Source organism: Heliangelus exortis, chromosome 2 (genome assembly GCF_036169615.1).
Source record: "Heliangelus exortis chromosome 2, bHelExo1.hap1, whole genome shotgun sequence".
Taxonomy (NCBI): Eukaryota; Metazoa; Chordata; class Aves; order Apodiformes; family Trochilidae; genus Heliangelus; species Heliangelus exortis.
Window position 1 is genome coordinate 52130488 of NC_092423.1, and position 16254 is coordinate 52146741.

At 36.1% G+C, this 16254-nt stretch overlaps 1 protein-coding gene across 12 annotated transcripts in view; it reads left to right on the top strand.

Moving 5' to 3' along the window:
• SUGCT (succinyl-CoA:glutarate-CoA transferase) overlaps window positions 1–16254 on the top strand; it is a 330712-nt gene that overhangs the window by 44149 nt on the left and 270309 nt on the right. For 7 of the 12 annotated variants that reach the window (XR_011724318.1, XM_071736165.1, XM_071736172.1 and 4 more), the window contains 2 exons: window positions 914–1057; window positions 16045–16140. Coding sequence is in view for 11 of the 12 variants with exons in the window: in XM_071736165.1 (XP_071592266.1) it covers window positions 914–1057; window positions 16045–16140 (240 nt within the window). In the remaining variant the exon portion in view is untranslated. The remainder of the gene's footprint in view (window positions 1–913; window positions 1058–16044; window positions 16141–16254) is intronic. The other 5 variants (XM_071736170.1, XM_071736174.1, XM_071736175.1 and 2 more) reach the window with 2 other exon arrangements.

The following is a 16254-nucleotide window of genomic DNA, read 5'->3' on the forward strand; positions in this document are numbered from 1 at the left end:
GAGCGTCTGACCTCAGACTTTTCAGAATAGCAAATGAGAGAACATCTTAGAAGAAGCACTTTTAAATGTTTATGGTACAAGCTTCCTTCACTGAAATTAGAGGTTTATTTTGCCATAGATTACACGGGACCTATATTGCATGCCAACAATAGAGGAAGTTCTGAAGCACATGAGGTTAATTGAGGGAGCTCTGAAATACATTATATTAAATAAAGATTCTTCCCTTGATGCCAGTAAAAGGGATGACATATTGGAAAAGTATATTTGAACTAACAACTTCCCAGTGATCACCAAGATCATGAATTTGCATGTATTTACATGTGTAATCTGTACATATGTAAACAAAACAATTCTGGTTTTGTTTTCCTGCTAGAAGCATGGAGTGTGTATACTGGCAAATATAAAAACTGAGTTATGGCTGGGGGAAGGCCAGAAGAGGAGGGAGAAAAAGAGTGGGAATAGCAAAGCAATATGTTTCTGCCATTCAAACAGACGTAGCTGGGTCAGGATACTGTGGAAATCTTGTAAACCTTTGGTTTTTAGGCAGGATTCAATTCACTTTTCTTTGGATTCTCTCCTGTCTAATGGTATTTCTTTTCTTTTTGCATTTGTGAGTTGAAGGATTGTGTTAGTAGGGTGAAAAGTAGCATAAGAAATCATTCACAATTTGCAGTCAACAAAATTTCAAAGTTACAGTGTTGTGAGACTACCTGTTCTTCAGTTGTCATTTTTATCCCTCAATTTGCTCAGACAGTATTTTTTTCTTGCAGTTTGCAGTGCAGAAACCTCTAAAAACTTTTTCAGATGAGTGCTGCAGAGTATACTGTAACAAAAAATAACGTTCTGCCTCTGTTCTTTTGTTTTGGTTTGTTTGTCTTGTTTTGTGTTGGGGTGTTTTCTTTTTCTTCTTTAGGATGGTGAGCCAGTTAGACCAGGAGTAGCCATGACAGATCTTGCTACTGGGTTGTATACATATGGAGCAATTATGGCTGGTTTACTTCAGAGATATAAGACAGGGAAAGGACTGCACATTGACTGCAATCTCTTGTCATCTCAGGTAGGTACTTTAAATAAAATTAGTTGTGTAGATTTTTGAGCCTAAGAATACAATTTTGATGTATATTGATATAAATTAGTACAACTGATGAGAACAATAAAAATGGCAATACTGTCGTGAGTGACTATTTTGATCATGAAAGGTATCCCATATACCATGAATTAGGAGAACTTTGAATTATCTTTGAACAGTTAAGCTTCATGGGTGCAATGAATTATAATTCAAAACAAAAAGCACTGTTGGTCTGAGCAGTGTGTGGTTGGATGTTACATTGTCTTGCTGACACGTATCTGTTGGTAGCAACTGGGTATATGCTGCATAGGAATTTTTGTGTACATTTAAAAAATGCAAAACTATATGCAGTATAAATTAAGCATACTACATTGCTTTGTTGTTTTGATCATTCTTTAATTGTATTTTGCTTCACATTATACTTGCCAGCACATTTGAGGGGTGATAGAGCACCTGTTATGCAAAAAAAGTTGGCCCTGGTGTGAGCAGGAGATTGGGCAAGATGACCTTCAAAGGTTCCTTCTGACCTCCCTCTAAGTGTATGGTAATGATGACTGAGACTTATGATTGAGGTTACTGTTGTTTTACTAACTGCTGCTCTTGTTTAAATACCTGCTGAAATCAGATCTGGAAAGGAGGGAAAATTCTTTCTTAAATCAAGAGAGAATTTTTAATTTGTTTTGTAAATGTTTGGAAGGCATCATGCTCAGGTATATTTATAAATGTTGTGCCTACATTTGAAAAATATAATAAGCACTTTAGAAAAATGCTTTATATGTATGTTTAACTCTTATTAAATAATTAGTCTCTCTATATATATGTTTGTTTTTTTATGTTTTGGTGTTGTTTTTTGTTTGTTTTTTAGTTTTTTAGTTTTGTTTTGTTTAAGATAACATAGTGGTTTACATTATGGCAGCTTCTCCTTTACCTATGAATTTCTAATGCTGCTAAAGGGTCTTTAGGTAATGTCTATTAATTTCCAGACTTATTACATTTGTTTGTTTTGGTTTTGGTTTTGGTTTTTTTGGGTTTTTTTGTTTTTTTTTAACATTGACTATTATTTAATAGTTTATCAAATGCTGAAAGTCAGAAGAGTCAAAGTTAGGTGTTGCTGTAACTGAATTATTTTATTTCATGTTTATTTCATCTTGGTCACCTCATATGTCTTTAGATTTTTTTTCTTGTTTAGGATAGATTTGGCTATACACAAATGTGTTCTCATATTGCAAAATTTTCATCTGAAGTTCTACAACATTTCCCCTTTGGCCTCTCACTGGCAAACACAAGAAAGGGAATGAAGGCTTAGATAGATGTTACTGAACAAAGCATGACATGTGGTGTTTGATTTCTGTGTGCTTAGTTGAAAAAGTACTAAGTGGTGAAGGGGCAGTTTAGTGATTTAAAAAAATATTAACTCATTCCATGCTTGTTAAAAAATAGTAGCTATCTATAAGCTATTAACAAGCAATTCTATACATGCACACTCTCATTGAAAAATTTACTTTAATGTTGGGTAAATTAAACTGAAAAAAAGTTGGAAAAAAGTTACTCTATTTTGTAATACAGTATAGCTATAATATATGTATATATAATTATATGTATCTTATATATCTATATGGTTATTCAGAATACAGCTATTCTGTTTTAGATAACTCTGTTACTTTAGTCCAAATTAACTGGTTGACCCAAGACTGTAATGAGAACATTTATTAAATAGGAAAAAATGTTTATGTATAATGTGTTGGGCTGCCAAAAATAAACCCAGATGATCAATCCCATAAAAAAACTTGTTGAAAATTAATGAAGAAAAATGTAACTGACAGCTGAGTTCTTTTGCAGAACTTCTAGTGGTAATGTGTTTCTTTTTGAAAGGAAAGTTAGACAATTACTGTGATATGATCAGGTACTTGAAAGATCCAAGCTTTCAAAGGGATTATGGTTTTACATATGAAGCTTAAATATCTAAAGCCAGCTCTTCCTCCTGTGATGAATGCTTAGAAAGAATGGCCTTTTGAAGTCTCTCACAAATGCTGCCAAACCAATAAGCAATCTGAAGTTGTAGACTTTCAGTTTGTTAGGTTCTTGTTGCAGTTGATTAATGGTAGGATCTAGAGGTCAAACAGATGCATCGTGATAACTTTTCCTTCAGCGTGAGTTTCACTGGAGTGTAGTAATTTTTAATGAGGAAAAAGGAATTTTTTCTGTGTGTGAAACAAAAGTATTAACAAGCCATCCTCCTATTAACAGTCTCACGATAGCAGGGACCTCTATGAAACTGTGGCTTTTGTCAGTATTTCATGCACTGAGCTAATATAGCATGTTTTCCCCTTTTGTCCACTCCTTTATCTGTACTGAGAATTGTGAAGGCTTATACATATGTAGTAAGTGGTGATGACTGTCATAAAGGAAAAACCCCAAATAACCCCAAGGGGTTAAATTTACTTTATGACAGCACTTAGATATTTGGAAATCTCTGAAAATTGCTTCACTCATTTTATAGCCAAAAACCCTCGCATGTACTTGTCCATCTATGTCTGGCTGTCACTTTTCTGCATGCCTTGTAGAAATCCAAGAGGACTTTTAATTTTTTTTTTTTTTTTGTGAGGAAGGCTGGAGGATGCTTTCGATGTTAGTTCCCAGGATGGATATGCTAATGAGAAAGAGCATGGAATTGAGTTCATCTGGCAACAGAAATGAGCTGAAGCTTTTTAAAGAAATGTCCCACTGTCTGGCAAATTTTTAGTATTTAACTCATCTGTGTAGAGCAAAATGATAAATGAAATTCTGTTCTCTAAAAAATGTTATTGTTATAATATCTTAAAAAGACATCTTCCTATTGAATTCTGTAAATCAAACTTCTTTTGTGCTTTAGCTTTACAGCAGTTTATTACTATCACATAGGATTTCTTTCCTCCCAACAAAAATAGAATTCTAGGATTTTATTGACAAGAAAGATACAGTGACCACGAGGATGTGGTTTTACAGTGAGCACTAACTTTCTATATCTCTCATCTATAAACTTTTAACCCATGTCATACAATTCCTTTGAAATTTTTGATTTTTAGATGATTTACAGTTGTCAGCTCCAGACCCTTCAGCATCTAAATAGGGTCCTTTAGATGATGCTAGTAAATAAGAAGGAAGTGGGTTTTGGATTTGGTTCCAATTATGCAATTGTGCCTTTTCCTCTGTTGTGGCTTAAAAAAAGAAAAAAAAAACTCTTGGAAGTTTAATATCCTTCCTTTATTTAATTACAACCAGGCTCCAACAAATACTGTAATAAGTTGGCTTCACTTGGACTGAAAATCTTCAAGAAGTATTTTACATTTAACATTTCTGCAACGTCAAAGTGTGTTTTTTCCCCAGATTCCACCAATGGGGATATGTGGTTAATAGTTTTTTGTATTATATAATTGTTCTTCAGACACTTTGCTGCTTCTAATTACCAGATTTTAGCTTGTATTTGCTGTAACAAAGTTCTGATGTTCTCAAAATTTTGAAGTCACCCTAGAAAAACCTAGCCAATCGGTATAAATTATTTTCTTTATTCCATCTTTGTCAGTTAGTTAGTTTGGCAGTTAGTTTACTGAGATAATGGTGAAGTTTAGAAACTTAGTTTTTATTTCTACATTTTCTCAAGATAATTGAGTTTAACGTTTAGCTATTTAAGGTACTTTCAGTGTGCTCTATTCAGTGCTTTCATGACATGCCTTTTACAAAGTATTGAGAATATGTGAAATTCATAACTATTACATACTGCCTGTAAGATATGTTTGGCATCATAGGATCACTTAGCAGGAACTGTAATATCAGTCTTGGAACTCAAATACTGTTCAGATGTGTTAAATGTATCTTGTTGCCTCTCTGTTAATGGAGAGTTGCAAATTGGCTTAATACAGAAGGAAAAACTGCTTTTTTAGATGTCATTGCTGATGGTGATTTCAGAGGCTGACTTGGAGGACTGTTACATAGTTGTCTTGTTTTGTGTATGGTTTGAATAAGTAGTTCTTTTTCACAAGCTTATAAAGCATCATCTTTGCAAAGCATTGTATTCTTAATATCTGTCATGATAAAAATTGTGTGTGCACTGTGTGGAGATGTTGTTTTTCACTATATAGCTCTGATAATGAAAAAATAAAATTGGAATGAATGTGAACAATTCTTTAAATATATACTCTACATTAAACTTTTTTCTTGTTTCTTGGGTAATATTTCTGATAATTTCCATGGAGGACAGCAGTGTAACTCAGAACAGAACTTGTCCCTCAGGGTTTTACGTAGCCAGAGTTTTATTGAATAGACCAGAAAACCATACTAACGTGACAATAACTCCATTTCCCATTGGCCTCTGTGGAATGCGTGTTGTGAGTCTAATGATTCTAATGATGATGAGACACAAAAGATCATTGGTAGATCATACTCCAAGTGGATCTTAGTGGTTTTCTTTACTCTGTAAATGGTACGTAACCAGATGGCAAGGGAATTCCTTCTTTAACTGCTGACAGTAACTTCTGTGTATATTGTCTTTGTTGTGCTAATGAAAGTAAGCTTGAGTGTGTTATACTTCATTTTCCTGTGTTACGCTACCTCTGTCATCAGTTAGAGAAATTTAGGAATGAGAGAGAAAAAATATGCCGTTTTAATACACAGGGGAAAAAAAAAGGCTACCTGGAATGGGTAGCGGAGAGAGTTTGAAGACAAAGGAAGAAATTTCTTTTAATTCGTTTATTATTTGGATCATATTTGAATAAGGGTGTAATTCTGGAAATGGAATCAAGATGTTTGTTTTAGTTTGTTATCAGCAGTTTGTATTTTAGGATGATTCTAAGTATTAGGAGGATAAGCTGGGTAGTTCAAAAGAGAAGGGAATAATTTAAGCAACTATTGTAACCCAGATCCCTTTTAGTGTACCCTAAAACCTCACCTCTTCACCCCTTCCTCTAAACTCTCGGAAGCCTTCAGCAGTAATTCTGTAAATTGTTAAAATTGGCCTTTTAACAACCTAGGTGGTATTTATTTATGTAAATGGCAAAGAAAAGGACTGTAACTGGATAGAAGAGAAGGTACTGCATCTTAGAAAATTTTAATTTTGCAGGACAACTGATTTCCATATGCTCCTGAACCTCTGGAGATGTAATAAACCTTAGCAAGTATGGCATTTTTGAGTGTGTTGGTGGAAGGCTGGCTAAGGTGTTAACTTGGTTTGATCACCTCATCTTTTATTTGAAATTTCTCTGTAGGTTAAAATTTATAAAAACCTAAAAGGAATGAACTAATCGGAACTAGTAACTTCATATTTGTTTGCTGGAATTTTGCTGCTGTGATTGTGTGTTTCTCCTTATTTGTATTACTGAGCACTATATAGTTTCAGGCTCATCAATTAAATTGCAGACTCTTTAGACTAGGAACATGTGATTAGGTCAGAGGTCAGAATTCATTAGTTATTTATTATATTATAGTGAAAGCTATAAATGAAATTGTTCAGACTCCCATTTACCTCTTCAATATCAGGTATCCATTCTAAAAGTGGAGGTATTTGTAAAATTTTCTGCCTTCTTTGGAATGAATGTTTGTAGCACTAGATTTCTCTGATAAAAAACTATGGGATGTTATTTTCATTGAAGCTTGCTCTGTAATATGACATTTTAGAGTTTTGCAGTACTATTTAAATATTTTGTAGATCAATTAAGGAAAAACTTCCTTTTTCAGAGAATAATTTAATTAATACTACAGATTCTTTTGGATGTTGGCAGCTTTCCATGGGAAAACAACCTTAATACTGACTAAATAAAGCAATAGAATCCTTCACAAAGTGTACATAGCATCCACATCAGAGCCTCTGGATACTACCCTATTACAATTAATAAGAAAAATTGCTATAGTTATTCTGATGCTTGTCCTCAAAGGGAATTAATTTTTATATGAGCAAAATGTTCTCGTCTGGAATTTATTTGCGTGTTTTTCTGTTTTCATTCTCAGTTGTCAAATATAGCTACTGTTTTTAAACTCAAATTGTTCCATATTTTGCAAGTGTGCTTGTAGTTCTTCGCCTGAATACAAGCCACTACAAGAACTTGATCTATATTACCCCATTTCAGATGTCATGGCAGTCTGGTGAATTTCCCAGTGACTGGAAGAGGGGAAACGTAACCCCCATTTTTTAAAAGGGAAAAAAAGGACAATGCAGGGAATTACAGGCCAGTCATCCTCACCTCTGTGCCTGGGAAGATTATGGAACACATCCTCCTAGAAACTATGCTGAGGCACATGAATAATGAGGAGGTGATTGGTGAGAGCTGGTATGGCTTCCTCAGTGGCAAAGTCTGCCTGACAAATTTGCTTGGCCTTTTATAGTGGGGTTTCAGAGTTGGTGGACAACAGAGGAGCAACTAGTATAATCTGCATGGACTTGTGCAAAGCATTTGATATTGTACTGCACAACATCCTTGTCTCTAAACTGGAGAGACATGGACTTGAAGGATGGATGACTCGGGGGATAAGGACTTGGCTGGAAGGTCATGCTCAAAAAGTGGTGGTCAATGATTCAATATCCAAGTGCGATTGGTGACAAGTAGTTTTCCACAGGGGTGGGTTCTGGAACCAGCACCATTTAACATGTTTGTCAGCTGATGATACCAAGCTGTGTGGTGTGGTCAACATGCTAGAAGGAAGGGATGACAACCAAAAGGATCTTGACAGGCTTGAGAGGTGAGCCTGTGAAAACTACGTGAAGTTCAACAAGGCCAAGTGCAAGGTCCTTCATGTGGGTCAGGCCAATCCCTAGCAGAAATACAGGCTGGGCAGAGAATGGATTGAGAACCGCCCTTGGGAAAAAGACTTGGGGGTGTTGGTTAATGAAATGCACAATGTGAGCCAGCAATGTGCACTTGCAGCCCAGAAAGCCAACTGTGTCCTGGGCTGCATCACAAGAGACATGGTCAGCAGGTCAAGGGAGGTGATCCTCCTCATCTGCTCTGCTATCGTGAGAACCCACCTGGAGTACTTTGTCCAGCTCTGTGGCCCCCAACAAAATCAGGACATGGAGATTGTGGAGCGAGTCCAGAGGAGGTCATTGACGATGATCAGAGGGCTGGAGGGCTCTCCCTTGAAGAGAGGCTGAGAAAGTTGGGGTTGTTCATCACGGAGAAGAGAAGGCTCCAGGGTGACCTCATAGCAGTCTTCCAGTACTTGAAGGAACTTGCAGGAAAGTTGAAGACACTTTTTAGTAGAGTCTGTAGCAACAGGACAAGGGGTAATTGGTTTTAAACTGGAAGAGCAGATTTAGGTTAGAACTTCTGAAGAAATTCTTTAGTGTGAGGCTGGTGAGACACTGAAACAGGTTGCCTGGGGAGGTTGTAAATGCCCCCTCCCTAGAAGTGTTCAGGAAGAGATTGGATGGGATGCTGAGCAACCTGGTCTAGTGGGAGGTGTCCCTGCTTATGGCAGGGTTGTTGGAAATAGATGATCTTTAAGATTCCTTCCAACCCAAACCATTCTATGAAGCTATTTTTGAAAAATCCATGAGTTAAAACCAGACATCATTATATAGAATTAAAAACCAGGCAACCTGTACTTAATCCATAGGTTTTGGGAAATGCTATAATTGAGGAATAATATAAGAAAATGTTTTATAGTATTAAAAAAACCCTGTATAAAATGTAGCTGAAGAAAGTTTTTGTATGTTGAATTTTGCCTGGACTTTGTGAAAACACAGCAAAATTAATTTAATTTTTCAGTTATATATTCTCTCTTCAGCGAAGACTGAGACTTGAGGAATTTGTTGCATAAGTGTCAATTATAGTTAGGGTTGTCTGATCCGTCTGTTATCAGAGTCTGATTTTAGGTTTTGTAACTTTGCCAAAGTTTTAACTGTTTTGGCTGAATTTTCCATGTCACAGAATTGCCAACAAGTAATCTGTTTTCAGAGTTACTATTAAAATGATTCGTCTGTTTCCAGGAACGAGTTATAGGAAAATACGTTGATGCACTTTGTTGTTTTTTTTTTCTCCTGAGAAACTCAGTGCCTTCTTTCTTTGGAGTGGAAACTTGCAATCTGGCAGATGAATCACTCTTGTTTCAGGGGAAGAGTCTTTTCAAAGGAACTCAGGGTGGCAGAAGCTGCAATATGTATGACATGATGTGTAAGGCTGCTAGGGATTCTAAGAGATTTGATGGAGTGTTTGGGTTGTGTATTCCTGATGAAATTAAAAGGAAATATTTAATATAAATACTTACTAATCAAATGAATCTGAAGTTTGATAGAAAAATAGTATAGGATCATATGATTAAGCTTGTTTGTTTGTTTGTTTTTAACTTGAATATTCTCTTTAATAGATTTTTTTAAGTGATGGCTTTCTTAGAGCTGTTCCTATTCTTTATTTTAAAATGTTGTTTTCTTCAACTGGAGCTCATTTTAAAGAAATCCTTTTTCTTTTTTAAATTTTTGTTTTTTCATGCTAGTGCTAATAGATTTAATGGTCAGGATTTTTATTCTGATTCCTCACCCACAAATCATCTGAGTGGGTGTTGGTTTTTGTTTGTTTGTTTTTTTTGTGGGTTTTTTGGTTTTTTTTTGTTTTTTGTTTTTGCTTTTGATAAAGTCCATTTAATATTTACTTTCTCTTGAAACTGTGTGCTGACTAATATGTATTTTTGAAATTTCAAGTACTACATCTGTTAGTTGCATTTGTCTTTGCTAATGTTAATACTAATTGAATCTTAATCAGGAGATGACAATTAAGAGATGATCTCCATGCTGTGAGAAGCACAGAAGCATTCATTCTGGTCTTTTACAATCTCTAAATAGCTCATTTTAAAATAAGTTTTAAATCAGTTCATTTTGTTGCTGCATTTCACTGAACTCAACAGTTCTCTGCAATACAAATGCCTCGTGTATTTGAAGATGCCTTAAATTCTCTATATTGTCTATTTATTTCTGTAAACCAAAGGTTGTTTTCAGCCATAATTTACACAGTGAAAAATTATCTACACAATTGCACGCTTTAAAATCTGTTTTGCTCTCCATAGCTTGGATTCCTATCTTAAACATGGATCCCGTGTTTAAGATAGGGTTTTTTTTCAGTGTGTGTTTTCTGCATTTTTTCTAGTTCATAAAGCACCTCCTAGCACATAATTTCTGTCACTGTGTGTTATGCTCTGTGCTATTTGATCAAGTGGGTGGCTTTACTCAGGAAGTTCCAGAAGCTGCATGAGATTCCTGGCACAGAGTTGGATACCTGCTCAAGTGTCTGGTTGGAAGGCCCTAGAACAGGACCTAATATGAGGCTTGTTCTAAACTGCAGTTGTTTGTCATTGTCATTAAGGGTTTGATTTTATCTTTACAAGGTTGTATTTGTGACTGGGATGACACCATTTGCTGATGCTTCAGTGCTGGAAGTTTTCTTCTGTGACGAGTGAATTCATGATAACTTCCTGGAGGTTCTCATTAAAAGAAATCAGCGTCACTGGGAAGAAAACATTTTTTCCCCAGAGCACAGTGTTCACAAAGTGACCACAGACAATTTCTGAACAGGGTGTAGACTCTTTAATAGTAAGTCTTGGCCTACGTGATAGCAGTCTTGCTTTTTCAGTTAGTTTTTGTAGGCCTCTTCAAAGTCATTAATGCAATTTGCTGGTCTGCAAAGCATTGTTTGAGAACAGCTGCAGTACTGCTGGCTCTTAAAACGGAGGGAAAAAAAAAACTATGTGGAAAGGGACAACAGTTGTGAATTCAGGAGAAGGTCAGACCTGCTGCCTGCACAGGTACAGCAATAGCATTGATAAATTTATAACATCTTGCTCCTTTATGGGCAGTGGCTTTGCTGTGCACTTGCTGGTGGGCATGGCTGCCTGGCCTATTGGGTGTGCAGCACTCTTAAGATGATTTTTAGCTTCAGTAGATCTTCCAGCTGCTGGCTAGATGGGAGGACCCTATGTGCCCAGACATAAGGTGATGTTCTTTGGCAGCTCCTGAGAAGGCTGTGGCTTCCTGCTGGGCCCCTATGGCATGGGGTGCCTTGAATTGTGGCAGCTTTCTTGTTTCTGTGCAGGTCTGTGCTTTCTGTTCCTTATTCATTCTTGTAGGGGTTTCAAGTGCAGTTCCCTGCCTAAAAGCTGGTAGAACAGCACCTACCATTGCTGCATCCTGAAGCAGTTGGATTGATGCTTAGGATGTAACATAAAACATTGTGTACTTACTGTGGCAGCAGTGAGGTGATTGCAGAGTAGTAAGAACTTATTTCTACTCTTGTAGGTTGTGGCTATGCATAATTAGACTTCAGCTGGAAGAGTGGGGGTTTCTTCTAAATGAAGTGAGATTTTTTTTTAAAAAAAAAATAAAAAAACACTCGAGAAGTAAGAGTCAAGGGTCACCCTATGCATATGCCCATGGAAGCAGATTCAATACAAATATACAAATAAGAAGAGCAATGGGATGTAACTACAAAAGCAAAATTATTGAATGTTGATTTAATAGTGTCAAACTATTCATTGAAACATAGAAAGGGGAAAAAAATAGTCATGAGGTAAATACAAGTACAGAATCAGTGATTTAGTTCAGGAAAAATTTTTTAATGTACACCAGCTGAGGATTGCCAGTTTTTCTCATGTAAAGATCTTTTTTTCCATCTCACCAGAAGAATGGAGAAAGTGTAAACAGGAGATAATTTGCCTTTGCACAACCGAAGGCACTGGAATTTTTATAAATTAGTATTTGGGTTACTAACGGTATAGAGTAAAGTAAGTTATCTGTGCTGCAGTAAAATGTATTTGTCTCCAAGTTTCTAAAAGACCATCTACATACCTAATTTAGGAAAAAGTAAAAAAAAAGTAAACAAAGAATGAGAAAAAAAAAATTGGCTATGAGTCAAAACCTTGTTAAGATACATGGCAGGAAAGTGGATACAAAATTGGAAGGAGAAGAAAGTAAAGAATATAATTACAGTGTTTTCTCCTCTTTCCAGTTACCTGTCTTCTTTTGTTACTCATATACACTTATTGAACTTGCATCTCAATGACTGATTGATTCAGTGAACTCATTGTAATAAATTATGTTTGATGTGCTATCTTGAAAAAAATCTTTTGAAATTCTGTCTCTTTTCTTTTCTGCTCACCTTGTGGCTTTTAATATCTTGTTTCCCATCTGTCTGATTCCATAATAAGCTTAGCACAACTTTTCAGATCTTAATGCAGCTCTCTTTTTATTCTGGTTTAAGTAAGTGTGTAATGCAAATATGTGATTTGGCCATCAACAGTACTATCAGAAAGGAATGTTGAAGTGTGAGTTACATTTATTGATGTGAAATAAAGAACACTCATCTGTAGGCATTTGATAATACATATTTACAGTGCATAGATCTGTCTCTGCAAGCAAATGAATAGAGAAATCTGTATCATTGTGTTACAACCGCTTTAATGTTACAAGTTCAAAGGTTACTGCTAAGGATTAGCCCTTAATTGAAGGAGAAAATAAGTGGGTCTATAAGGTTTCAGGAAAGTAGGTTTAAATATAAATTTCAATAATTTTCTGAATATATAATACAGATGTACCAAAACTTCATTTTGACAGATGGCTTGTGCTATATGCATCCCTACTGCAAGAAGTGTCTCTAGCAGTGAGGTCCTAACTGAGTCTTGAATTACAGGGGAATTTGGAGGAACAGACCTATTTTGTTAACAGTATTTTTTCTAGGGGATATAATATCTGTAAAAATGTTCAGTTGGGATGTTTTTTTGTTTTTTTTTTAATGAGTACAGTTCAGCAGTTTAACAGCTGTAAGATACAGGTAGATTAATGCCTTGTGTTCTTTATTAAGGATATAAAATGTATAGCACTGAATGCTTTTTTTGGGTAGTGCCTCTTTAGTGAGAGTAGTTCTTTGGAGACATCAGAGAGAATGAACTGAGCCAGGAAGAGAGGAAATGGAAAAACATGGTAGTCCTGGAACTGTCTATAACAATTTCATGGGACAGTACAAAAAGAATTGTCTTTCAAGTCTGCTGAAGTAATCAGAGGGTAGTTATCAAAAGGGCAAAAAGGTGTACAGTTCACTCAACTAAGTGTGTTTACACATAAACACAAAGCACTGAAATTATTACTTTGATGTAGTCAATGTAAGTTTATTTGTATGATGATCATGATACTACTAGTTATTTTTTCACTGGCTGATTTGACTATAAACCAAGTACTCAATTCAGAGAGGGAAGTAAAAGGAAATCACAAGCCTTTTTCCGTCATGATTGATTGCAATAACAACAGTAATATGTAAACCAGTTTCAGCAGGATGCATAGGCATATGCATTCAAAGGAGTGATCAGTAGTACATTGATTAAAATGTAATTATTCTTCAATCTAACTATCATGTTTAACTGAGGTCTTGATATAGTCTAAACAACCTTTATTTCCTAAATTGCTATCTGTACTAAGCTTCTGACTTCCTGGGCATTTGTTGTCTATTGCTACTAAAAATGTTTTTGAGCAGGAGCTTGAACGGTACAGTTCCAATATCTAGAGTATTAAATAAATAGAATGAAATCTTGCCTCAATTATACTAATTATCAGTATTTTAGGATTTCTGTTTCACTATGTCCTTCCAGAGCTAAGTTTGGTAGAGTTTTTCCTTCCAGAAGTGTGAAAAGTTAAATGCACATCGAAGAAGCCGTTCATGTGTCTTTACAAGCAAAAGCCCATTTAATTGGATGCATCTCACCTGTCTGAAATTTGTGTGGAATACTGTAGTTGTGTAGCCTTACAGCCTAATACAGCAGAATATCTAACATTTACTGTTTCATCATCATTGCATAGCCATTTGCTGTAGTAGAAAGAATATCACTGTGAACTGTGACACCCAAATTGAAAAATTATAGGAATGATGTATATAGGGTATGTATTATTAGTAAAAGTACACTTTTTGTGTCTCATTAAGTTATCTCTGTAATAGTCATGTGTTTTTTCTATCTTGATGAGGAAAGCTGCAAGCCAGAAGAAAGTGTCCTTTCTATATATTTCCAAATCCATTTCTTTAATTGCTGAGGTTTTTGTGGGGATTGAAGGACAGAATAGACACTCTTCAACATTTTAGCTGAATGAAGTGACACCATCACTGCAGCTGAAATCCAACTACAAAGTGTTTTCCAATAGTATGCAGGAAAAAGGCATTGTATATATAGTTAGTATACATGGATATAGCTTTTGGCAGCAGTTATTTACTCTATATTTTTCTAGGTTTTTTTCTATACTAAATCAGTCTATCCATGATTTATGGTTTAATACTTGCTTTACATGTGAGAGTGACACATTGTCTTTTCAGAATATATGGAGAATGGAGAAGAAAATGAAATGGCATTCTTTTTCTAGAAATTCTGATATATAGGCAAGCAGTTTCACCTACTGGCACAATTAGTGAACAGTGTAAAACAACTGTATTTGTGTCTGGTGAATTAGTGATAACCTTGCCTGCTAACTATAATGCTTGGCTGTATTACTTGACTTCAGATACATTCACACACTCTATTCTGTTGAAGAAATAATAAATAATCTGCAATGGATTAGAACGGACCACTGATTTAGAGAATCACAGAATCACAGAATTATGAGAGTTGGAAGGGAGCTCTAGAGATCATCTAGTCCAAGTGTCCCTCTAAAGCAGGATCACCCAGAGCACATTACACAGCACTGCATCCTGGTGGGTTTTGAGTATCTCCAGATAAGGGGACTCCACAGCCTCCTTGAGCAGCCTGTGCCAGTGCCTTGTCACCCTCACAATAAAGAAGTTTTTCTTATGTTTAAATGAAGCTTCCAATGTTCCAGTTTGTGCCCACTGCCCTCTGTCCTAACACTGGGAACAACTGAGAAGAGTCTGGCTCCATCTTCCTTGTAGCCACCCTTTAGATACTTGTCTCCTCTCAGTCTTCTCCAGGCTAAAGAGTCCCAGCTCTCTCAGCCTATCCTCATAAGAGAGATGCTCCAATCCCCCAGTCATCTTCATTGCCCTCCTCTGGACTCTCTCCTGCCCTTCTCTGTCTCTCTTTAGCCAGGGAGCCCAGAACTGGATGCAGCATTCCAGCGGTGGCCTCACCAGGACAGAGCAGAGGGGGAGAATGACCTCCCTCCACCTACTGGCCACGCTCTTTATGCAACCCAGGATTCCATTGGCCTTGGTAACAAGGGCACACTGCTGGCTCATGGATAATTTAGTATCTATCATGACTCCATGATCTGTCTCCTCAGAACTGAAATGCATTTAATTTGATGCATTACTGCATCATAAATGTTCACTTCTTTTCTCCTAAGATATCTTCATGCTTATTAAATATATACCTAGCCCTTCAAATTGTGGTTACTAAATTAGCATGCCATATTTTCTACATAATTAATCTTTTTCCAGTTTTGTCTGTCTGACTAATAACTTGGTAAATCTCTTCTTATCTTCTAATGGCAGATGATTTATCAAGGCTTACCACTTAATTAATATTACAGAGCATGTGGGGAGCTGAAGAATTTAGAAGTACTTTCTGTAGTTTGGACATGTAAAATGAGAAGCATAGGAGCAAACAGAAAGATAATCTCGTAACTGAGAGAAAGCCATTGTGATTTAAGCAGGGGATCGAGGTGGACAGGAAACAGTGACTTCTAACCCACATATCCATCATGCTTCCCACTAGACTTTGGACAAGGAACTGATTTTTTTTCTTTGCTGCAGCTGACCATTCTGCAAGATATCTAGGATAATAATGTTGTACCTTTTAGAGTAGTTTAACGTGCTGGATTTGTCTATGATTACTAGTGGTATATGACGTATGTAGCCTCAATTGATTAATATTTTAAAAGTGTACTTAATATGTAATACAGAAAGGATACTCCTGTAACATAAATATTTTAACATGTAATGGGGAACACATAAGCATACAGAAATCTCAAAGAACTTCTCAATGAAGTTTCAGCTTCCCTGAATAATTTACTTCTTCTTAATTTCCAGGTTGCATGTCTCACTCATGTGGCAGCCAATTACCTTAATTGCAAAATTGAACCAAAACGCTGGGGTACTGCTCATGGAAGTATTGTTCCCTATCAGGTAAGCAGAAAGCAGTAGTTTTTTTTCCCCTCTTGGAATTAATGATTTTGTGTTTTATAGGACTGAAAACTGACTGACTTTTCCAATGACCTGCTATAGTCTGTAATGTGTCTG